The 24,098-nt window shown below is 38.6% G+C and overlaps 2 protein-coding genes and 1 long non-coding RNA gene across 3 annotated transcripts; 2 read left to right on the top strand and 1 right to left on the bottom strand.

Annotated features, from left to right (window-relative positions):
- LOC110058705 (histamine N-methyltransferase A-like) lies at positions 1 to 1,291 on the top strand. Its single transcript, XM_020765366.2, has one exon. It carries the CDS (start codon positions 55 to 57, stop codon positions 967 to 969), a length of 915 nt encoding a protein of 304 aa, XP_020621025.2. The 5' UTR covers positions 1 to 54; the 3' UTR covers positions 970 to 1,291.
- A 7,624-nt stretch (positions 1,292 to 8,915) lies between these two features.
- LOC149115730 (uncharacterized) lies at positions 8,916 to 10,364 on the top strand. The gene is made up of 2 exons (XR_016206266.1): positions 8,916 to 9,137; positions 9,350 to 10,364. It is a non-coding gene; the product is annotated as an uncharacterized LOC149115730 (long non-coding RNA).
- Positions 10,365 to 14,168: 3,804 nt separating this feature from the next.
- Positions 14,169 to 23,310, bottom strand: LOC110058711 (histamine N-methyltransferase-like). The gene is made up of 2 exons (XM_020765372.2): positions 23,033 to 23,310; positions 14,169 to 15,409 (listed from the first exon to the last, which is right to left on the bottom strand). Exon 2 carries the CDS (start codon positions 15,400 to 15,402, stop codon positions 14,476 to 14,478), a length of 927 nt encoding a protein of 308 aa, XP_020621031.2. The 5' UTR covers positions 15,403 to 15,409; positions 23,033 to 23,310; the 3' UTR covers positions 14,169 to 14,475.
- Between the last annotated feature and the right edge of the window lie 788 nt (positions 23,311 to 24,098).

The following is a 24,098-nucleotide window of genomic DNA, read 5'->3' as shown; positions in this document are numbered from 1 at the left end:
TTGATTACCGTTGAATTATTTGATATGAATTACTAAGTATTGAATTTTGTCAAGATGGCTCAACCTCTTTACTTGTATCCTGAAGCGTATTCTCGCTCATTTCAATGTTTTCTGGATTCAACGTACCAACGGGAGAAATCCATTTTAAAATGCATAGAAGAGCACATTGTTCCTGTAATCAAGACCGGAGTATGCAAGCTTCTAGAGGAACACTCGTTTAACGAATCGCCGTTTCGTGTTCTCAGTGTTGGGAGCGGCGAGGGTGGAAATGACATTAACCTTTTAGAAGCACTCAGCAAGATTCCCCCAAACGAGGGGAAAGCAATGTCAATGGTCAACCGTGTAGTTGAACAAAATGCAGACAGGCTCGCAGCATTCCGCGCAAAAGCGCCAAATCTTCGCGCCCATTTCAAGGGACGAGCAAATGTTGACTTCGAGTGGATTCCGATGACCTTCCAAGAATATTCCTCCCAAAAGAGAGCAGATGATGGCAAATTCGATGTGGTTCATTTCATCCACAGCATCTACTACCTTGGAGTCGAAGATGTGCTGGTTCATTGTTGCGAGAAAGAGCTTGGACGGCAAGGCATTTTAATATCTATCACCGAATCCGAGGCCTCGCCTATTTGCAAATACGCTGAGAAATTTGGCGATCGATTGATAAATTCAATGACCAGGAATAACAATGTTGTTGATGTGGCAAGAGAGAAAGGATGGAAATATTTTGTATGCTCCGGCGATTTTAAAAGCCTCGATATCACTTCAATTTTCAATAGCTCGTCGCTCGAAGGAAATGCTCTCTTAGATTTCCTTACATACAGGATGAGCGTCCGACAAAATGAGAATAGTGAAACAGTCGACAAAATGTTAAAGTTTTGGGAGGAAGAATCGTCTATCAGTGAGCAAGGTAAGAGAGTTGTGGAACTTGGAGACAATGCAGTCATCATCGTAAAAGGGTTTGGGAGTTAACACAATGGACAGCACGCAAATTTAACATGTTTATTGCAGGCTTTTTGCGTTGCGTAACATTAATGATGCGAATGTGAGCTATTTTAATGTGAAAAGATGACCTTTAATATGGTAGCTGTTATCAATCAGCGGCTGTTATGTCAAAAAAGGTCAGATTATATTTCATTTCGTGACTCATACAATGAAATTGTCACGTAGCGTTTTCGTGACTGAGTAAGTTTCAGGCGTAGAGATCGAACGTAGCGAAGAACACACGAACAGATTAATTTACTTGACACGAATCGTACCCGAGAAAGTTTAAATATATAGTTTTCTTATTTCAGGTTATTGGTCAAATAATTTTGTATTCACGTCCATTTAAGAAGAGCCCGGGGGGAGGGGGGGAGGGCGGGAGGGCGGGGGTACTTCTAGAAAAGTTGGGTGGGGGTGTGCGGCCCAGTTCCCAAAACCCTTACCCTATTTAAGACCAAAATCTGCGTTTTTTGCTACCCTATTTATGACCTGACCAAAAATTTGATACCCTATTTATGACCGTTGCGAGTGACACAGTTATTCCTTACATAAGTTATGAAGGGCTCTTGTTGACGGTCTTGTTGATAAGGATGAAAAATTAGCTTCTTCTAAGAAACATACCCAATTCAAGACTAGAGCGCTAAAACCATACCCTATTTATAAACAAAATGGCCAAAATCGATACCCTTTTCATGACCAAAACGGCTGAAAAACCCTTCCCTTTGGGCCGCACATACCCATGTAGCCCATACAAGGGAGTACCTCCGGCCCCTGGGATGTAGAGTCTGTAATCTTCGCGTGCATGTTATCGTTCTGCATATAATGTCTAGTCCACACTATGTCGGATAAATTTGAAAAGGAATTTTTCGCGCTGAAAATTAAACGCATCGAATGTTTTCTATCCACATTACGCCAGTGGAATTTGAAAACGCAACAATCACCGGTCATCTTGGATTGATGTTTTCCCTGGAGTGCGGACGTTTTGAGCGTAGAGCCCGGTGCCCCATCATTTCACTGCCTAGAGCCCTGATCTCTTTTAGATGCGGAGTGCGGAGCCCTGAAAGTTTTGCTAGGGAGCCCGGAGCCCAAAGTAAATAATTCAGTCACTTTTAGCACGCAGAAAATAATGGAATCTAGTTAGGGGAAAGAGCAACAGATACTTTCGTTTTGCTATTGTCCAGCCTGTAACGCAATTATCCAATTGGGTTTCTTTGTTTTCTGAAGTTTTTAACCTTTAGGCTAATAATTTAATTTAAAGTCAGCTCAGACAGGCGAAATAAGTCAGTTAACCAAAACACTTTCCATATTGGATCTCATATTACTCCTCTTAATTGATTCATAAATAGCCGTGATTTTAAACTCATAAGTTTGTTCTCAAGGAAAGATAACCTTATACGCAAAAATCATATTTATCGAAGGTAAAAACTCAGCAAACTTTGGCCAGTTCGTTGAGGGAGGCAGCATGCATTTTCACGGAGAACGCACCTAGGAAAAACAAACTAATCGAGCGAAGAAATTTTTATTATAAGGGGCTTGGAAATGCCATTTAATTTCCCTGCCTTTTTCCAAAGTACAGTTTCATAAATAAAGTGTACACCGGGTAAGACGTTGCGTATTTAGTAACATGCGCTGCCTGAGTTTGCATCAACCTTTTGAATATTTGATACTAAGTTTAATATAAAGGGGAGGTTTTAAAAGTCTTTAATTATTTTTAAAAGTTTTCATCTTTAATAATTAAAACTGTTAAATATTCTGGACAGCAGTCTTAGCTGTGGTGCCTGGAGCCTTAAGGTAGGTGTTGTGGAGCCCCGAAGTCCTACTCTTTTGGGTTTAGAGCCGGCCTTTAGTCCCACTGTTTTAGGTTCAGAGCTCTGGAGCCCTAACACTCTTTGAGACCCTGACTTGAACTTCCTGACCTGCTGAAAAAGTCACGCAATAACTTCATACTAGAAGGCAAATCACATGTTTCACTGGCTATAACATTAATTTTCAAAAGTCGCATGACTTTCAGTCAAACCTCCCACCTAAAGATTCATGCCATGACTTCACAAAAACAGACAAAGCTCGACGAATCAGACCAGTTCGATAACATTTTCGAAAAATCATGCACCGGCTTCAATCGATCTCCACGCCGAAAGGGTCACACCAAGAAATAGGAACAACATAGGTTATGTTCACACTCGATGCCTGCGCACGGTGCACGAATACAGTTTTTGCTGGGCACTAAGGCTGTGTTCATACTTGGTGTCTCGAGCACTGGTGCCTGGGCACCGCAGCACACAATAGTGTTGCGTTCAGACACTGGTTACTCGAAGTACACAAGTACCATTTAGTGCCTGAGTACAAGCCTTGTAATGGGACACTAGCCTGCGACTGCAGACGTATTTAGTTCCGGCTGTCGCTTGTCTCCGCCGAACAAGCGATAGCCGAAAATACGTCTGCGTTTGCTGGTTACCTGGCACGGGCTTCTGTAGCCCGTAACAAGCGTTCCCGAACAAAGAACTTTCAAGCACTTCTAATCGCACGTAAATTGGAGCAAGAGCAAAAATTCGACGAAGCACGGGGTGGAGGGGCGAGAGAGGGAACGAGAACGTCACCAAACAAAAGGTATAATAAGTAAAACAATAGCTGTGCACGTGCGTTATAAATCTTTGTACACGACGAGAAAGTGAAACGACCAAGTTCTGTGTAGTCTGAGGAACGTAAACGACGACGGCTAAGTTTTCGTATTTCCATTTGGAATTGTTGTCATAGGCTATTTAGCCTGAGCACGTTCTTAGAGCCACTGACGTACTGAACAGATCTACGCAACTGCGAAATTCACTGGTAAAATATAACGTCATTTTTGACTCGGCGTCGTTCTCAGCGTCGCGATCGTCCTTGCTTAAGCTCACTATTATGTCGTGGAGTGAGGAGTGAGTGGCGGGCTCTTTTGTCCTTTTTTCACGTTGTTGGACTGTAATTTTATGCCTAAGTAATGTGATTTCTTCCAGGTATTCACAATGGAGCAAGAACTCGACGAAGTAGGGGATGGTGGGGCCCGAGTAAGCCCGCGTAGTCCATATCATAACCTGTTCGTACTCTCGAGTTTAAACATATTCAAAAGGACACCTTAGTGCTATTTGTGGTATGTACACATTTCCTTGCACCTTTGTGTGAAGTGCGAACGAGATACGAATTTTAATTAAACAACCGTATTTCAATGTCCCGGAAAGGACTACCAAACGAATAAGGTTTGGCTAAAGAATTACACAAAAAAATCCTGATAAGTTATAGAACCCAGAATGAATATTTCCAGGAAGAGCATTTCCAAAAAACTAGACATCAATTTTATTTCATTATCTCGATTGACGCCAAAAATAAACCAACCATAGCAACGGTAAACACAGCTGGAAAATCCCTAAATGATGGTGTCCAGTGGAATATGAATAACTCAAGTTTTAGTTCTTAGGTAAAACTACATAATAACATAATATAAGGAGAAGATGTAATTTGATCAGTACCGAAATAGAAAATTAAGTAACCTTTTCTTTAATACTTGAAATATCTCACGATTATATTATCCTGCACCAAAAACAAGTTTTCCCTTAATAATTTAATAATGAATGGTTATATATATGGAATACATTCTGGCTAGCATTTTTATTCTCTAACAATATGGACAATATGCGTGACTTTTCGAGGACAAGATGTGTGAAAGCTTTGCAGCTTCTTCAGATCATACACAGTCCTTCTCCAACATTCCGATCCATAGAGTAGTACAGAGATTACACAAGTTTAGTAGATCTTAGTCTTCGTTCTTCTGCTGTAGTATCTGTTCATCCACACGGGTCATAACTTTGCAAAGGCCCCTGTAGCCTTACCAATCGATCTTCTGCCGTATGTATAGGTCAGCCCCCCTCCCCCCCATCACTACAGACGGTACTACCCAAATAGGTGAATTGTTGGGTCATTTTGAGGCGTAACTGTCCAATCGTAATGGGCAATGTTTACAGGCAAGACTCCTGTCTTAATAGGATTGACCTGAAGCCCTACCTTCTGAGCGAATCTGTCAATCCTATCAGTTTAATTTTTTCCTGGATGCCACGAAAAGAATGAGATAGCAAAGCGATGTCGTCGGCATAATCTAGATCTTCCAGAACAGTTAACATTGTCCAGCGTATTCCTTTCCTTTTATCTTCGTTAGCTTGTCAAAGCAGCCAATCGATGACAATATTAATAAACAGTAATGCTGACATGACACGTCCCTGACGGTCATCCGATTTCCCGTGGAAGCTCAGGTTAGAGCATCCAAACGAGCCCTGAGCAATGAAAGTCAGTATAGAATTTCTTTATTACTCGGACGATGTGTACAGGTATGCCATACGCCCTGAGGATACTCTATTAACTCTCTCTATGGACACTATCAAAAGCCTTCTTAAAGTCTACGAAATTGACGTACCATCCTCTCTGCCATTCATGACACTGTTCATTGATGTTTCTCAAGGAAAAGGTGTGTTCTGTGCAGCCTCGACCTAAAACTCGCTGTACTTCATTGACCGCCAAAGACAGACGTTTCACAATGACCTTACAAAATGTCTTGATAGTAGCAGACAAGACAAGCATTTCAAGAAAACGACAAAACGTTTGAGTTTATAAACCATGTTTTGATAGAAACTTCTGTCATCCTCAGTTGATCCAAGGATGACAGAAGTTTCTGTCGAAACATGTTTTATAAACTCCAACGTTTTGTCGTTATCTGAGACCTTACAAAAGATTTTGCTTGGTAGGGATAGTAGTGTGATACCCTACCAATTGTCACAATCAGGCAGTGTACCTTTTTTTTAGGAATTGGTATGATGACACCTTTGCTCCAGTCACTTGGTATCCCCTCGCCATTCCATACTTTAGCAAAGAGTGGGAGTAAAATCTCTGCTGTGAGTTCTGGATTACCCTTAAAGAACTCAGCATTAAGTTGATCTTGTCCAAGCCTTTCCTAAGATCTCTAATGGCTTCCATAATCTCTTCTTAATAGTAGGAGGTTCGGTTGTAAAGCTAACAGCTAAATCTGTTGTTCCATTGTTGAACTTGATGGTTATGACATGGAGTCATCGAAATTAACATCGCTCGATTTTAATATCGCTGCTTTTCATGCTCAGATGTTTTCTCCAAAAACATTCGAGGTTGCAATTGCTACTGTCAGGTTGTCGGACTTAATGGCAAAGACAAGTAGACGCCTAGGTACTGAGTGAATTGACTATTAAGTTAACTTGTGTGACGTTCGTTTTTGGTTTCTAGCCGTTAATTAATATACTTTGTTCACCTGAAACGTCACAACCTCTTTGAATGCTAAATGGATAACCAAATATCAAATAAATGAACTATAAAGTGCCGAAGTACTAAGCATTCAGTTGTCCGAGTTGGGGAAACTTGAAATTTTATTTACTATTCTAGTACGCTAAATCTATAAACTTGATGTCGTTTCCAAAACACTAATTTGCTTTCTTGTTTGTTTGTTTTTGAGTCATCAACATGAAGTTGACCTAAGGTAAGAGCCAAACTACAGTCAACAACACTTATCGTTCGCAATCAAATTACACAAAAATGTCAAGTATTAATCCAAATTATGATTTTTCATGAAAAAAACAAATGTCGCAGATCAAACCAAAAAAATTGTCTAGAAGACTACTCTTTTATATTTTCCGTTGTATTGATTGTTGAAAGAAGAAATTTAAGAGCAGCTTCGCCTAAATATCAACTAGACTTGGAAATAGCGAAGAAATCGAATTTCTTCAAACTCGCCCAGAATGAAGCCCTACGGGCACTAGTTACAAAAATATCGTTTTAAGTTCGATAAATCAAAAATTATTTTTTTCCGCAATTTTTTCGTTTCGATGCCCCAAATCGGCCAAAATCCATCGAAAATGAGCGGCATATTCAGAGGCTCGTAGACTCAAAAGTAAATATCTTCGTTACAAACTGATTGCATGTCGTATTTGTACTTCCTTTTTTGTCTATTTAGAGCTAAATAGATCGTGATTTGATTAGAACTTAAATATTTGACGAATTTTCTAAATTAACGACCCAAGACAGCTTTACAAGAGGTCTACATTTAGCCTATTTTCAAATGCTAAAAAGGCGTTCTGGTACACGGCTTTTCCCAAAACGACTAGTTTGGTGTGAAAGAGCATTCTTTCTTCTTCAAATTAGTGAAATAAAATTTTTGGGTAAATAAAATCGCGAGCGCTGAGATAGCGAACTAAATGCAGCACTTCTTCCTGAAAACGTGACCTTTGACCCGAGCGTAACGAAACCGATTACTGCAAGAAAACCCGGAAGAAAAGTAAACGCTTCGTTATTTTGAAACAATTTCTAGTGATATCTCTCCGAAACCATGATTGCAAGAAACTATTTCCAGATATGAAATCTTACAGGGTCAAAAAGAGCTAAAGGGCGCATTTTGACACAATAACTTTGTTTGCTGAGAATTGAAGTCAATGACCGTTAACGAATTCCAGTGAAATTTGCAAACTTGAAGTATGTTAGCCGATACTTACCTGAATAGTTATATTAATAGAAGAGTCGTCTTCTTGGATTAACCCTCAAAAGAAGTAGGATCCAGATTTGAAAACCTCTAAAAGAAGAAATGTTTAATGTTCCGTGACCTGCCCGCTGCTATAAATTAGCTTAAATTCCATGCACATGCCGACCGCATGTTTGTCGTAAAACGAACTGAACTCCACTGACAGTTTCCATGGGCAACCCCAAAATAAACAATCCCCAAAAATGTAAAGTGAAATTGGCTGTCTTCATGAACAGTTAGAAGCTAGAGTCAAGTTCCATTACCTTTAAAGGGTGCTTGAATTTATTTGTTTGCGTCGACTTTGTCCACTACTCTCACGTTCGAATGCCGCGAATCGGTCACGCCAAAACAGTGCAGACCGTGCAGACTGCAGACAACACCGCGGTCAAACGTCGGGCATGCGCAAATTGGTACAATTTTTTGGCAGCCGCGAGCCAATTTCCCGCGCAAAAATTTAAAGGAAAACATGGGAAACAACCGGTGTCACGCAAAATTTACGAAAAAAAATTGAAAAGTTCATAGAAATCTGTAAAAGGAAAAGAAAGCAGGTAAAAGGAAAACTTAAGACTTTTCAGACACAAAGTTTACTAAGTTACCGGTATTCTGTTGATTTACCATTTTGTTTTGAGCTTTGCCAAAAAAGTTTATAAGTCTTAAAACCCGTGTCATGCTACGAGCCGACGGCGTAGTATATTTTTATTTGTTTTTATTAATCACACCTTGCGTGACGCCGGAAACGGACGACAAACGATGTGTAAAAGAAGGAAAAATGGGAGAAGAAAAAGACAATTGCAGTGATTCGGCTTCGCTCAGACGAGCTGGAAAAATTTTGGTAAGGACTGAGGGATTCCATCCGGATCCTTGATTTGTCTGAAGCACAGGAACGAGATGAATCGAAACGACAAACGATGTTCATGTCCATCGTCATGGGGGCATAGCTGGCCAAAATACCGATCCCAAACCGACTGTACCTGGTCTTTCACCAGGTGGGAAAATCTTTTCTAAACTACAAACCTGGAAAAAACTGGTGCACTAAATGCAAAGTCGAGGCGGACAAAAAATTAAAGGAGCACGGAAAATACATACCACGGAAAAGAAAGATCTGCAACAAGCAGAAGGTAGAACAATTTTTAACTCTCAAGTCATTTCTGTTAGCTCCCGTTGTACCGGCTAAAACATAAACAAATATATAAATAACGAGGAAAATGTCATTTATAGGATACCGATGACCCACGAAAAGAACAGTGTCATGAAAATATTTTGGCCGCATTTTAGTTGCTCCATTGCTCGCACATGCGCAGACGTTTGACCGCTGTGTTACTGCAGAGACTTGATGGGCTTTTCATTGTGACTCCTTTTTTTAGGTCTAGTTACAAAATAGTGTTAAATATATCTGAAAGTCTGTCATTTATCCACAGGTTGCACAAGCGCAGAATTGACTTTTGATTCAATAAACAAACGCGTACAAGACTTTGTATGGGAAACTTACTCAGTCTGCACGGTCTGCAGTGTTTTGGCGTGACCGATACTACGCAGTATTCGAACGTGACAGTAACTACTGAGTGAACAAAGTAGAATCAAGCACTTTTAAAAGGTAATGGAACTTGACTCTAGCTTCTAACTGTTCATGAAGACAGCCAATTTCACTTTACATTTTTGGGGATTGTTTATTTTGGGGTTGCCCATGGAAACTGTCAGTGGAGTTCAGTTCGTTTTACGACAAACATGCGGTCGGCATGTGCATGGAATTTAAGCTAATTTATAGCAGCGGGCAGGTCACGGAACATAAAACATTTCTTCTTTCAGAGGTTTTCAAATCTGGATCCTGCTTCTTTTGAAGGTTAATCCAAGAAGACGACTCTTCTATTAATATAACTATTCAGGTAAGTATCGGCTAACATACTTCAAGTTTGCAAATTTCACTGGAATTCGTTAACGGTCATTGACTTCAATTCTCAGCAAACAAAGTTATTGTGTCAAAATGCGCCCTTTAGCTCCTTTTTTGACCCTGTAAGATTTCATATCTGGAAATAATTTCTTGCAATCATGGTTTCGGAGAGATATCACTAGAAATTGTTTCAAAATAACGAAGCGTTTACTTTTCTTCCGGGTTTTCTTGCAGTAATCGGTTTCGTTACGCTCGGGTCAAAGGTCACGTTTTCAGGAAGAAGTGCTGCATTTAGTTCGCTATCTCAGCGCTCGCGATTTTATTTACCCAAAAATTTTATTTCACTAATTTGAAGAAGAAAGAATGCTCTTTCACACCAAACTAGTCGTTTTGGGAAAAGCCGTGTACCAGAACGCCTTTTTAGCATTTGAAAATAGGCTAAATGTAGACCTCTTGTAAAGCTGTCTTGGGTCGTTAATTTAGAAAATTCGTCAAATATTTAAGTTCTAATCAAATCACGATCTATTTAGCTCTAAATAGACAAAAAGGAAGTACAAATACGACAGGCAATCAGTTTGTAATGAAGATTTTTACTTTTGAGTCTACGAGCCTCTGAATATGCCGCTCATTTTCGATGGATTTTGGCCGATTTGGGGCATCGAAACGAAAAAATTGCGGAAAAAAATAATTTTTGATTTATCGAACTTAAAACGATATTTTTGTAACTAGTGCCCGTAGGGCTTCATTCTGGGCGAGTTTGAAGAAATTCGATTTCTTCGCTATTTCCAAGTCTAGTTGATATTTAGGCGAAGCTGCTCTTAAGATAAAGAAAGCCGAAAAGATCAGAAGAGCATCTTGTGTCACAGCTCCGAAGGAATCCCCAAACCTGGAACGCTCCTATAGTAAAAAAAAAAAAAAAAAAAAAAGAGAAAACATCCTGTATTTCGGAGAATACCACATTGCAAGTTTAAATAAAGATATTAAAGAGACCGTGCTTGCGCCACGCATTTTCACAGGCCACAGAGCACCGTTGGGGTTTCCATGCAAACATTGCAGAAACAATTCGTTTACAGCCAAAACAGAGGAGTTGACCTTTCCTTACATTAACTAAGCTACACATTAAATGAAAAAATGTCCTATTGAACCTTGCAAGGACGGAAAACAAGCTTCTAACTGCAATACGTTTTCCGGCTTTTTTCTTTTTTCAAAATTTTTCAAATTTTCGCGCGAAGTCCGCGCGGGTGCACCACCGGAAGTGAACTTGCTCACACGTTTAACTGCTGGCCAAAAGCTTGCCGTAACACCTATCCCAGAAAGACTAGCAGCTTTAGAAAGCTAAAATCGCGCTGAAAATTTTGATCCCAAACATGGCATACCTTGCGGAGTTTCTCAGCAAAAATTGTGCTCCGAACGAGAGCTGGTTCTCGAGACGGAAGTCGATATTGCAGTTAGAAGCTTGTTCTCCGTCCTCGCAAGGTTCAACACGTTTTTCGCCTTCTTTACAAAGAAAAAAGGCGGGTCAAACATTTCGCTGCGACTGCATATTTTAGGATATGGTCAAGAAAAGAGTCAATTATGGATCTCCACTCCGGCAATTGAAGTACCAAGCACAGCAGCACAGGTATCTGTCTTTAATTTATAGACTTTTGTGTATTTTACCTGCAAGTGTAAAGGCTTAAGTGGGTCGCTCACCTCGAAACAAAGCACAGGAAAAATGAAGGGGGTTTTTCTGTTACTTTACCGAGTCTTATTATTTACAGCAGTACACAGACAGCAGTCGTTATAATGGCATCTCCGTCCGACAAATGTACCATCTGTAATTTTTAACCGACTGTTCCGAAATAGTAAAAACCTCTCCACACATTTCTTTGTAAAATTGGACGGCATTTTGACAGTTACATTTCTAAGAAACCGCTTACGCTTCGCGGGCGCTTGGCCACAATAGTTGGCGATGGTGAGCAATGTTCCCGTTTCCAGATACGAATAAGGCTTCGAGGTCATTGGCTGACACCGGTTTTTTGTTTACATATTACGTAACACGTGCATGTGAAACACATGCATTTCACGGCATCACGTCCTGCACATGTCAACGTATGTGTAAATTTTCAACCTGTTGTTACTCATGTTCAGTACACTGTATACCGGACTAGTAAAAAGTAAGCAAATACACGCGTGCATAACACAAGTTAGGTTAAGGTGGCCGAACACAGTTTCCGAGCGCGCTCTTGCTAATGCAATTCAGCGCCGTAAACATGGCGTCGATACGGCGATCATTTTATTTACTCAATGCCTGCGCTATCTACACTATTTTTCTTCATAATTCAACACAGTGTATTGATGGGGTTGGTCTTTTCTCTCGCAGGGTTTTGGCCTCTGCGAGCAGGCACCCTAGGATTCCCCGCGTGTATACATAGAAGGAATTTCAAAAAAGTAAGAAATGTGTTGTTGATTTCAAGGTTCTTGTAACCACGAGTTCGCGTTTCGCCATCTTCGAGCAGCATTTCAAGGTCTCCCAACCACGAGTTCACATTTCGCCATCTTCAAGCAGGATTTCAAGGTCAAAAATACACTCCAATTACAATATGCAATATGGCCTGCATTTATATGACGATTTTAGCGCGATCAAATAAAGTCGCTTCGAAATGACCGAGATTATCATCTAGGACAAATTGAAAACGATTTCAAAGTTCCTGAAGATGGATGTTGGGAGAAAAACAACTCAGAAGGTATCCTAAGAAATTCTGAAGTATACTAGAAATTCGAGGTCAGTGTGGCATGGTTCAATTGCAACTAAATAGCTGCTAAATAGCTAAATACTCTTCCGATCGCCAGTTTTACCTTTGGCACCTCGTTTATTGGAATCGCTTATTTGTATTGAGTAATCTTACGTGGTGTAGAGCTCATGTGTGGGCTGGGTGACTTTGCAGTCCAAATGTAAATGTAAATGTTTTGCAGCATTTTTGTTGAGGTCAAAAAGCTTGACTCTAATTTACATATATGGTGACTGTAACGCGATACTTCTGGTTACGTCTCGGAAAAAAAAATCGACTTCCGTTCTGCTTTCGAGACACGTTTGCTCATATATCAAGACAAATGGTTTGTTTCAGCATTTGACTTAATTTTTTGTTTTGCTATAATGTTTTAACCTTTTTTTCCCTACAAAGTTATACTGAGTGACATTTTTGTAAAACAAATATTAGTTTCCATGAAGGCAACCCATTTTTTTTTTCCAGAAAGTACTTTTTGCGTCCTTTCTAACGAGATATGGTAAACTGCCCTGCTGTAAATGCTTTGTGGGAGTATTATGTAAAGAATATCATGTGATAGAATGAGTTAAACAAAATGTGTTGGTTTAGTTAACGTAGTTGATTGTTTGGATCATATTCATAGTAAGATGCCTAAGTTACTGGATCAGTATGAGTGATATAGTTTACAAAAAAAATAATAATAATAAAACTTTTAGCTGATACAAAGATGTTCAATATTATTGTCAGGTTTTCAATCAGCAGAAATAAAAGAAAGCGGGGGCATATTTAGTAAAGGTATGTTAGAAAATGTAACGATGCAGAGAATCCAGCAATTCTCAGGTTTTTTTTTTTTTTTTTTTTTTTTTTGCTTTTAATTCTCGGAAATACGCCTATTTCTCGAGAACCACTCATTAGAATTTCACGAAATTTGGCACGAAAATACTTCAGGAAATAAGTAACTGGAGTATCGAAAAAAAAATTGAACTTTAACAAAGGAAATTCTAGATATTCCAGTGAACCTTCAGCAAGGGATAATTAAAGATCTCTCCGTTAAATTATTAAAATAGTGTTAACTTGTGAGCATCGTCACAAGCTTGTTGCATGCAAATTATAGAGAAAATCTAATGACTAGATTTTCTACAAATAAACAAAACCGATTTCAAAGGCCTGTTTATATTTATTCAAGTTGCCACGGCAACGCCGGGCACATACGTCAGCTTAACTATCAAAAAACCAAAGTTTGTGTTGTTAATTTGCTTGCTGCCATTTTTGGCGACCAAAGGATCACTGAGGGTTTTGGAGAAAAAGGTGAATGAAACACAGGTATCAAAAACTTTGTTTAGCCACCTTAAATGACGCAAATTCCACACAAGTGTAACACGTGTAGCGCATGCTCATATACCATGATCCCCAAGCCAATGAAAACTCTTGAGTTGCATTATTCATTGATCCAGTTTTTAATGAATACAGTTATTCCTTAGATAAATGAAGAATATTGGATTTTAAAGGTAATATGTATAAATATGATTAAATATAACCATCCTTTACATAAAGTATTTAGAATATTTGAGTCATTTAGTAATATGAATAAATATGGTAATCGCATCCCACATGCTCTGACTAAAACATTCTTCATACATTTTCAGATTACAGACTGTAGTTTGTCCACTACAGACACATGACATTGATCTGCCATAAATGTCCTGAGTAGTACATGCACTTTTGTCATTTTGCCAACCCGGTTTTCTTACGCTAACGGCAAAAAAGACGAAATTACAAAGTATAAATCTACTTCTCTTTTCAACGGTGCAATAAATTTCGTTTAAAAATAATCATGTAATGTCATAATTGTGTTCTACTGTTTGCTATCAAAAATACGTAAGATGTCATTGCTAAATGTCAGTCCTGGATATATTTTAAGGATATATTCTTAATATGTCGCCTTATGAAAAAGAGTTCAAAATTTACAAAGTACGTAACACGTCAAAAAAAAAAAAAAAAAAAAAAAAAAAAAGAAAAGAAAAAAAGAAAAACTTCAACGCTATTTACAAGTTTTAAATTTTGCAAGTGAATATAGTATATGTCTTAATAAATTAACCATACTACATGGACATACAGTTCAAAGTAAAGCTCTTTAGTAGTTTGCTAGAACGCTATATGTAAACTCTGCGATTTCTTGGCATCAATAATGGGAATCTCATTAATATGAAGCATAGGTCCTGGTATGCCGACAGTTTAATTCTCAAGTGACATTAGGCAATATTCATAGTAAATGTAATTTGTCTGAGAAAGTCCTCCTAATGTTCAAATCCTTTCAAAATGATCACTGCATGATCTCTAATGTCCACAATTCTTCTCCCGTCTTCGTTAACAAACGACTGTTGCTTCCAAAACTTCAGGATCTTTTTAACGGTTTCCATTCCTTCGTTTTGGCGCAGTTGTACTCGGTTCGTTAGAAAATCCAAGAGATAGTTGCCTCCGCGTGAGGAGCTGTCGAAAATGGTTGTGATGTCAAGGCTGTTAGAATCACCTGGACAAGCGAAAAATTTCCACCCTCTCTTGATCGCTACGGCAACGACATCTTTATTCCTGGGGAATGAAGGACTCCGCTGTTCAGGGAATTTGCGGGCGAACTTCAGCATAGGGTCGTCTTCGGCTTGAGCGATTGATATGATGACGCCATCTTTACCAAGCTCTTTCTCGTAACAATGAACCAGCGCTTCTTCTACTCCGACATAATAGATGCTGTGTGTGAAATGAATCAGATCAAATGTGACGTCATGTGCCTTCTTTTGTGACGTGTATTCTTGGAACGTCGTGGGGATCCATTCAAAGTCAATGTTTGCTCGTCCTTGAAAATGTTCATATAACTTCTCAGTTTTTGAACGAAATCTCTCCAACCTACCCACGTGTGGTTCAACGACGCGGTTCATCAGTGCAATGGCTTCTCCATCCGCACGGCGTTTGTTGTCAGTCAAGGCTTTCAGAATGTTGATGTCATTTTGACCCTCTCCGCTTCCAACACTGAGAACACGAAAAGGCGAACCGTTTGACGCGCGACTGTATAGAATCTCACAAATTCCTCCGTTGATCAGAGGAAAGATGTGCTCCTTGATGCAGTTTAAAATGGTACTCTCTTGGTTAGACAAAGCCAGGAAACTTTGAAAGGAGTTGGAATTTTCTTCGGGATTGGAAGAGAAAATGGAAGTCTTGCGTTGAGGCATCTTGGAACTGAAATGTTAAAAAACATATATATATATTATTAATAATAAAGTCTCTAGTGTCACTGAATCATAAATTAGCCATCACACAATAAATATAAGATACGATTCTGTAAGTAAAGCCTTTTGTACAAGAACGTTCAGGTTGAGAGGAGAAGAGTGTTTTGAACTAAGTATGAATTTAGTTCTTTCTTACGTTCATTATTCCTGTTAAGCCTTAGAGTAGGTGAGTGGGGGAGGGGGGGGGGTGGAGGAGGACAAAGTGTTTGTGCTGATTTCAAACTTTGGCAACGTAAACAACATTCAGGCTATAAACTTAAAACGTTCTGACTTTTACGAACAGTTCGGCTAGGGGACATTTGACCTGACGATTGTTTGTTATAATCAACCCTACATAACAAAGGCGAATGGATAATTGTTTATAAATTCTTCAATCGACTGGATAATGTGGACATTTCGCTTAAATGTAAAAGAAGTCATGGTATAAAAAGGCAGGAAAAATTATCGCACCTACATCCTTAACCACCCTTGCTTCATCATGCAGCATGCATAGAGTGTTATTAGCTACTTGATGTTTTTCCATCTTAATGAACTTTTATTCTCAGGTTTCTTCCAATTTAAAGGTAATTTTGTAGGTGGCAAAAATAATTCAAAATAACGTGACTGAGCTCCTTTAAGACACCCGTTACAAATTATTTATTCTAATAGGGTTTTAGTTTCATCAAATATTGCCTCGTGCTAAGGTTAACTCGCAAAAGATTGTCAAAGATAATCAGTCTAAAACGGGTCTGATCAAATGGGACTTGCCAGAGGGCTAAGATCTGACATCTGGAAAAAAATTAGCGATAGCTGATAAATGGAAACCTTTATTGACACTAATAACAAGAAAATTCATTCTTAGAGATTTGCGGAAAGCTTTTTCAAATCATTTATCGGTCAACAAGGACGAAATATGAGATATGCATTTTTTTTCCCCATCCTTACTTTTGGATGCTCATTACGTAATAATCGTTATGTCTGAGCTATGACGTGCACACCACTGTGTAGGTGGATCCATCGCCAAATTGTTTTGAGGAACTGTCGCCCATTTAATCAGATAACAGACAAAACGGGATGAATATATTAGAACGAGTTTTTCATAAGAATAAGCCAATCTATGTAGACATAAAATTCTGGATAGAAAATTTCTGAGTTTCATGCACTAAGCTTTATCAGACTGTGCGCAGCATATACACATAAAAAAGCGAGTTTCCGACGTCTAAACTTACCTGAAGCGTATATGTATCAAAGAAGCCGGATACGATTAAGCAACTACCGTGCACATACTTGACCAAAAATCCGAAATATGAAACATGTCTTAATCACTAAAAGCTTTTAACGTGAACTTTGAGTTTAAGGAGGGCAAAGTTCAAAGAACAAGCTACGTAAATAACCAAAGCTGAAATTGGGACTAAAAAAAAAAAAAAAAAAACCTGAAATATTTCTTATTTTTCTGTGAAAATTATAAATTTGTGGTACATCCCAACCTGTAGTGACAGCAACCTCTACATAGCGGCTATTTGTCTAAAATGTTCAGGACTGAGTTTATATTGTGCCGAACCTGATCAAACATTGTTTTTTGCTCCTGGCGAAACCTTCCTACAAAAGCCTAGTTTTGCTCCAATGTGGCTATCGTAGACAGTTTCAACTGCAAACTGATGTATACCTCTTTGATATCGGTTTTAACGAGATCGAACGTTTGGTTCAAACACAGAGAGAAATGTTAAGTACAAACAGAGGGAAACACACTTACGTGAAGGAGATATCTCATGTAGCCGATTCGATACACTAGTAAACACGAGATAGTATGTGCTGAAAGTTGCTGACTGTTGTCGAGATACGCAGTTAGGTGAAATTATAGTTTGATGTCATCTCACCAACACTAAATTTTACAAAATTAAACGCCGCAATGGTTAAAGTAAACTGAGACACCAGCTAAAATAACCGTCAATTAAACTTACCCTTAACGATAAAACGCCACAAAAAAAACTGTCAGTCGCAAAATTGCCAACGTCAGTCTTCACTCAGTATGTGCTACTGGAGTTAATCACCTGGGAAGGCTTCTTCGTGAGAATGCGGAGAAATGGATTAACCGCGAGCATTTATACAGCAGTGATTGCTAAAATTGCGTGCTATAAGTTGTTTACGAGTGCCAATGAGAAATTTTCATTGGACGAGAGTAATTACCTCCCGAGAAGGCACAAAGTATTATAATTAAAAAAATATTTCTCTATAGATTTCAATGTTTATAATCGACGTACTGCATTGATTGTTGACAGAAAAATGGGACATCAGAAGTACCGCCCTTATTGTCACGGCCCAGAAGGAATCACGAAACTTCAAGGACACGTGTAGCACGTGCGTGAGTAAACGCGTTACCATTACGCAATAAACACGTTAGTTCTGGGTTTTGCCCTTAACTAGTTTTTTTTTTTTTTTTTTACAAACACCGTAAAACAAACAGGGAACAGAGAAACAATCAGCGACAAAAACAACGGAATACGGTAAATGCCAAACAAACTGCAAAAATTTAGCGACTGGTGTACGTTTACGTGATAAACACATTAATTCTGGTTTTTGCCCTTTCTCAATTTTTTTTTTTTTAGAAACACCGCAAAACAAACAGGGAACAAAGAAACAAATAGCGACAAAAACAACGAAATAACGTAAATGCCAGAAAACCGCAAAAATTTAGCGACAATAGCGTTACTGACACGTCTGAATGAACGCAATTACGTAACGCGTAATAATCGCGTAACGCGATTCCCATTACGTAATAAACATTTTAATTCTGGTTTTTGCCCTTTTTTCATTTTTTTTACAATCACCGCGAAACAAACAACAACAACAGCAACAATTTAGTGGTATTCCCATATAGATGGTGTTACCTAAATGCAGAATCGCTAAATAAAAATTCAAAAACGAAACAAAATACAACAGCAACCAGAAAGAAAAATAAAAATAGTTAGTTACAAGATTCTTCATTTTAAGTTCTAGGGTTACAAAGTTCTCTTATTTGTAGTGCTTCATATGTAAAGTAACCTAGTTTTATACAAATAAAAGTATCAGCATTGTTAAATAGAAATATTGTTTTCTCTGTGTTATTAAAGGAATCAAATTTTGGATATTTCTTGATGATGTCATTTGTGACTTGTTGTCTAATATTATTGTATCGGTCACAATGAAATAAGAAATGCATTTCATTCTCAACTTGGTTAGAACAGCAGTACTGACAAATTCTAAGAGTTTCAGGTAATTTAGGAGTACAGTGTCGCCCAGATTCAATTCTAAGATTATGATTACCACATCGGAGTTTTGCCAAAGCTTGTCTATGTTTGAGGTTCTTTACTTGTTCTAGGTACTCAGATTTGCTTACATCTCTTTTAAAACTTGAGTAGAAATTCAACTTTCTGTTAGACCGAATTATCTCCATTTGGTGTCTTTTCATATCATTTGAGATGTGACATTTTAGTTTTTGTAAACAGGGAACAAAGACACAAACAGCGACAAAAACAACGTAATACGATAAATGCCGGAAAACCGCAAAAACGTACGCAAAAAAGGCGAGGAACAAAAACAAGTTCTAGGTCCGGGGGGAGGAATGCACTCAAAAGAATTTGGTGTAAGTGTGCAACCCGCTTCCCAAATCCCTTAACCCTATTTCAGACCAAAATTTCCGATTTTCTCTACCCTGTTCATGACCCTTAAAGGAATACCCTGTTTCACACCCGCCTTATATAGTTAGTTCCCTAGTTCAGACCAATATAATAAAAGCCAATGTTTATAAGCTTTGATTAGCTGGGATAGTTTCTTCTAAAGGAGCATACCCAATTCAAGGCTAAGAGTGAAAAAAACCATACTCTATTTAAGATCAAAATGGACAGAATCAACACCAAACGGTTTAAAACCATACCCTTTTGGGCACTCACATATTTATATAGCCCGTATAAGGGAGCACCCCCGATCCTGTGTTATTGTTGGAGAACGATTTGATCAGTTTGCGTACAGTAAATAGCGCTCCTAGCCTGTTTGCCTACAGTAAACTTCTGTAATAAATAGCGTTCAGGCTAGTGCAAGTTGCATTTCGGTTAGCCTTTGTAATGTATTATGTAATAGCATTTTTTTCCCCTGTATCCTTACTTTTAGATGTTTATTACGTAATATTCGTTAGGTCTGAGCTATGAAGTGCACCCCATGTGGGCGGACGATCCATTGCCAACTTGTTTTGAGGAACTGTCGCCCATTTAATCAGATAACAGACAAAACTGGATGAATAGAATGCCGTGAGTATTACATCAGAATAAGCCAATCTATGTACACGTGAAATTCTGGATAGAAAATTTCTGAGTTTCACGCACTAAGCTTTATCAGACTGTGCGCAGCACATACACATAAAGAAGCGAGTTTCCGACGTCTAACCTTGCCTTAAGCGAAACCCAACCGCTGAAGCGTATATGCATCAAAATAGTCGGGTACGATTAAGCAATTGCCTAGTGTATATTTGGCAACAAATCCGGCCTTATTTGGTCAATGACTTGATTTCGCAGAACTTCAGGATCAGGCAAACGCGAACGACGTCTGATTGGCTAATTACAAATTTGGGGGCGGTAAAGGGTCATCAGAGTCAAACATCAACTCGGTAGTGAAGCTGGCAGTTATTTAAATTTGTTATTCCATCTTTGAACTTAATGGTTACGACATGGAGTCATCGAAACGTCCCTCGATTTTAATATAACTACTTTTAATTTCACTTTCAAAGAGTTTTTATTTCTGTTAACAAGTCAAGCTAAATACTCAAGGTTGCTACTGTCGGACTGTCGGACTACATGGCAAAGAAACGTTTAAGTCACGTCGGCCTAATGCTAATTAATAGGTTAATTAAAGCCTTGCTTAATGGAAAGGTATTAAGAAGTCCGGAGTTAATAATTTAGCTGCGGCGTCCTCTTTGTCTTCGAATTAGTCCCCAAGGTACTGAGTGAATAGACTATTAACTAAAGTTAACTTGAATGACGTTAGTTTTTGGTTTATTTCTATCGGTTAGTTAATAATATACTTTGTTTACCCAAAACGTCGCAATCTCCTTGACTGCTAAATGAATAACCAAATATCAAATAAATGAACTATAAAGTGTCTAAGTTACTAAGCATTCAGTTGTTAAGTTAAGGAAACTTGAAATTACATTTATCAGTTGTTTTGGTACGCTTAACTTGTGAGCTGGATTTCGTTTCCAAAACACTAATTTGTTTGTTGGTTTCTTTTTTTTTTTTTAATCATCAACATGAATTCGACTTAGGTAAAAGCCAATCAACAGTCGAGATAACACTTATCGTTCGCAATCAAATTACACAAAAATGTCAACTATTAATTCCACATTATGATTTTTCTTTGAGAAGTTCATGTCGCAGATTGAAAAATATATGAGCAAAAGACTGCTGTTTCTATATCTATGTTTTTTCCGTTGAATTGATTGTTGAAAGAAGAAATTCAGAGGAATAATGCCGTGCTGTGACACAAGGTGCTGTGACACAAGGCGCTGTGACACAAGGCGCTGTGACACAAGGTGCTGTGACACAAGGCGCTGTGACACAAGGTGCTGTGACACAAGGTGCTGTGACACAAGGTGCTGTGACACAAGGTGCTGTGACACAAGGTGCTGTGACACAAGGCGCTGTGACACAAGGTGTTCTGCTGATCGGTTCAATCAGCAGAACACCTTGTGTCACAGCTCCGAAGGAATCCGGAAAGCTGCAACGCTCCTAAAGAATGATAAAGTAAAGGAAAACATAGAATATCCTGGATTTTGGAGAATACCACAGTGCACTTTAAATTATAAAAATACAGACCTTAACTGTATATTTATGGCCGGGGTTTTTCGATCCTCCACGAGTGGGGTGGGAGGGGGAGGGGGGATTCAAATTAGATTTAGGCCTCTCGTGAAACTTAGCTCAGGCAGCGCACACACTACGCCGGAGAAAGTTGAAAACGCAGCTCTGTTTCTACGGATAAGCCTATCGTCCACATTAATCCGTCAAGAAAAAGGAACTTTTCGAAAACGCTCTTGAAACCGGAGGAATTTGAGAACGGCAGTTTTATGTTTTCTCGTGGACGGAAAACATTTTGAAAACGGAGCTTTTCGAGACCGATGGCATCACGATAATCATGTGATTTCCACGACCGAGTTTTTCTCAAACACAAATCCAAACTGACAGATGATTGAAGTATTTTTAAATTTCTGCAGCGTAGTGTGGACGGGGCCTCACGTAGATCGTCACACGGGATGACGACATCATATCACGTGGTGATTACGACTAGGGCTTGCCATAAGTTGCTCGGCAACTTTTTGGCAACTTTTCGTATTTCGAGCAACGTTTTTCGTTTCGAGCAACTTTTTGCATTCTGAGCAATTTCTAGTTTTCTAGATATCGAAGCAGCTTTTAGTGCTGTAATTGGCCATATATACTTCCACATTTTACAATGTTTCAGTAGACAACTTGTGAATTTCTTTAATTTTTTAATTTTTTTTAATATATATTTCTTTAAATTTTTGTTAAAAGAAATGTTAAAAAATGTTTTAAAAAATTTTGATATTGATGCGTAGTATTTGCTCATACGTATTGAGAACCAATTTATCTAGCGACGCTGGTTACATCGCAAAATTGCACAAAAATGCTTATAAAATGTTACTTTTGTTGCACAGATTGCATATTTTTGCATCAGACCAAATAAAAGAAGAGAGAAACAAAAAAGTTTTGGCTTTTTAGCAACTTTTGACTTTTTGGAGCAACCTTTGAGCAACTTTTTGAGAAATTTCGGGCAACCGTTTGGGAAATCTCGAGCAACTTGTGGCAAGCCCTAATTACGACATTTTATCCAATAGATGCTATCTAGTACTTGTGGATTTTTCCATAACCGAGAAAATCTCAAAAAAATGACAAAATGAAATCAATGCTTAAACGACCTATAAAAGTTAAAAAAAGGACTGCATTATCAGGGTAACGTTTCAATAAGGACATGAAAAATCAAAATTTTGAAAAAAAAACAAAAAAACGTGCCTACCGAAATATGGTTGCCATGCAAACACAAATTTCAAGAGCGGTGAAAAGTCATATTAAATTGCTTTCAGTTAAATTGCAAATAAGGTCCCAAAGTTTGGTGTAGCTTTTCGTTTTTCAATCAGTCAGTCAATCAATCAATCAATCAATCAATCAATCAATCAATCAATCAATTAATCGATCAATCAAACGTGCGTCCGTCAGTAGGTCCGTCCGTTCGTCGGTCGGCCGGTCGGTCGGTCGGTCGGTCGGTCGGTCGGTCAATTATCGATCAATTAACCAATAAATCAAGTATTAGCAAGCAAGCAGGCAGGAAGGCAGGACTTTCTGGACTTTTAAAATATAGGTAGGCAGGCAATTGCTCGTTCCAAATTAATTGCAGGAAGTTTTGCTACTAAGCTATACTTGGGCAGGAGCTGAGCTCTCAATACTAAGAAAGCCTTTTGGGCTTTTCGACGAGAGTCTGGCAAATTTGTAGGAGTGCTTTCTGAAATTGTAGCCCGGGAAGAAATTTGGCATGTAATCATCCCCTAAAATCATACCTCTGTCCTTGGTCTTCTTTGCATTCTTGTGGTGATCATGCCCCGTCCACGATCGTTAAAATCATATTGATTCATTCTACAACCACATATAGACCACGTTGTGGATCGTCTCTGAACCAATTCAGAACGGCGATTACGCCACGCATTTCTACAGCCCACAAAGCACCGTTACGGTTTCCAAACATTGCAGAAACTGTTCGTTTACAACCAAAACAGAAGAGTTGATGTTAGTTATAGCTACGCATTGCACTTAAAAACGTCGGTGAACAATATCTCCGTTTCTAAATAAACGGTAAGGCTTCGAGGTCATTGGTCGGATACCGGCTTTTTTGTTTACATGTTATGTAACACAAGCGTGTGAACTGACACATGTGTATCACGTCCTGATGCACTGCACATGTAACATACGTGTAAACTTTCACCTTGACTATTAAAAAGTGAGCAAATACACGCATGCATAACACAAGTCAAGTTGTAAATTACGCAAACTTTACGAAAGTGTCGCACGTGTGGTACATGTGAGGGGAAGGATTTGAAGATCAAACTCCAAACATTTACGTCTATACTATCACAGTATATGTGACACTGAACTACATTTTAAACTTTACTCAAGAAGGGAAACTGACCCATACGTTTCCACAAAAGTAGTGCTGTGATTTATCGAGCCATATTATGGACATATTTATGTACCTTCATCGTTTGCAAAACGTTCTGCCAGTTACAATTTACCGATATTCGTATTGCGAAATACTTCGGCAGATGTCCTTGTTGCAATGATCGCCGACGTGAGATAAAAAGATGACTACCGGAATAATTCACAGGTAATTAACGTCAACCTATTTTATGAATTTTAACTATAGGTTTAACACTCGTCTGACGAGTATTTTTTTTTTCCCCTGTCACCAAATAGATTTGAAAGATATAGAGAAGACTTCTTAATTGTAAATTAAATCTTTAGCTTTGCTGATCAGTTTATAAGTACCGTCGTCTTACGTTCGACTCGTGTGTATCCGTAAAAGCCTTTTAATTTAACTGGCTACTTGTAAATCACGCATCTCTGTTATGG

Source organism: Orbicella faveolata, unplaced genomic scaffold (assembly GCF_042242905.1).
Source record: "Orbicella faveolata isolate gen_17 unplaced genomic scaffold, um_ofav_v1 contig_13, whole genome shotgun sequence".
In the NCBI taxonomy this organism is placed as follows: Eukaryota; Metazoa; Cnidaria; class Anthozoa; order Scleractinia; family Merulinidae; genus Orbicella; species Orbicella faveolata.
Note: the sequence above shows the minus strand (reverse complement) of the source record. Positions and strands in the feature narration are given on the sequence as shown.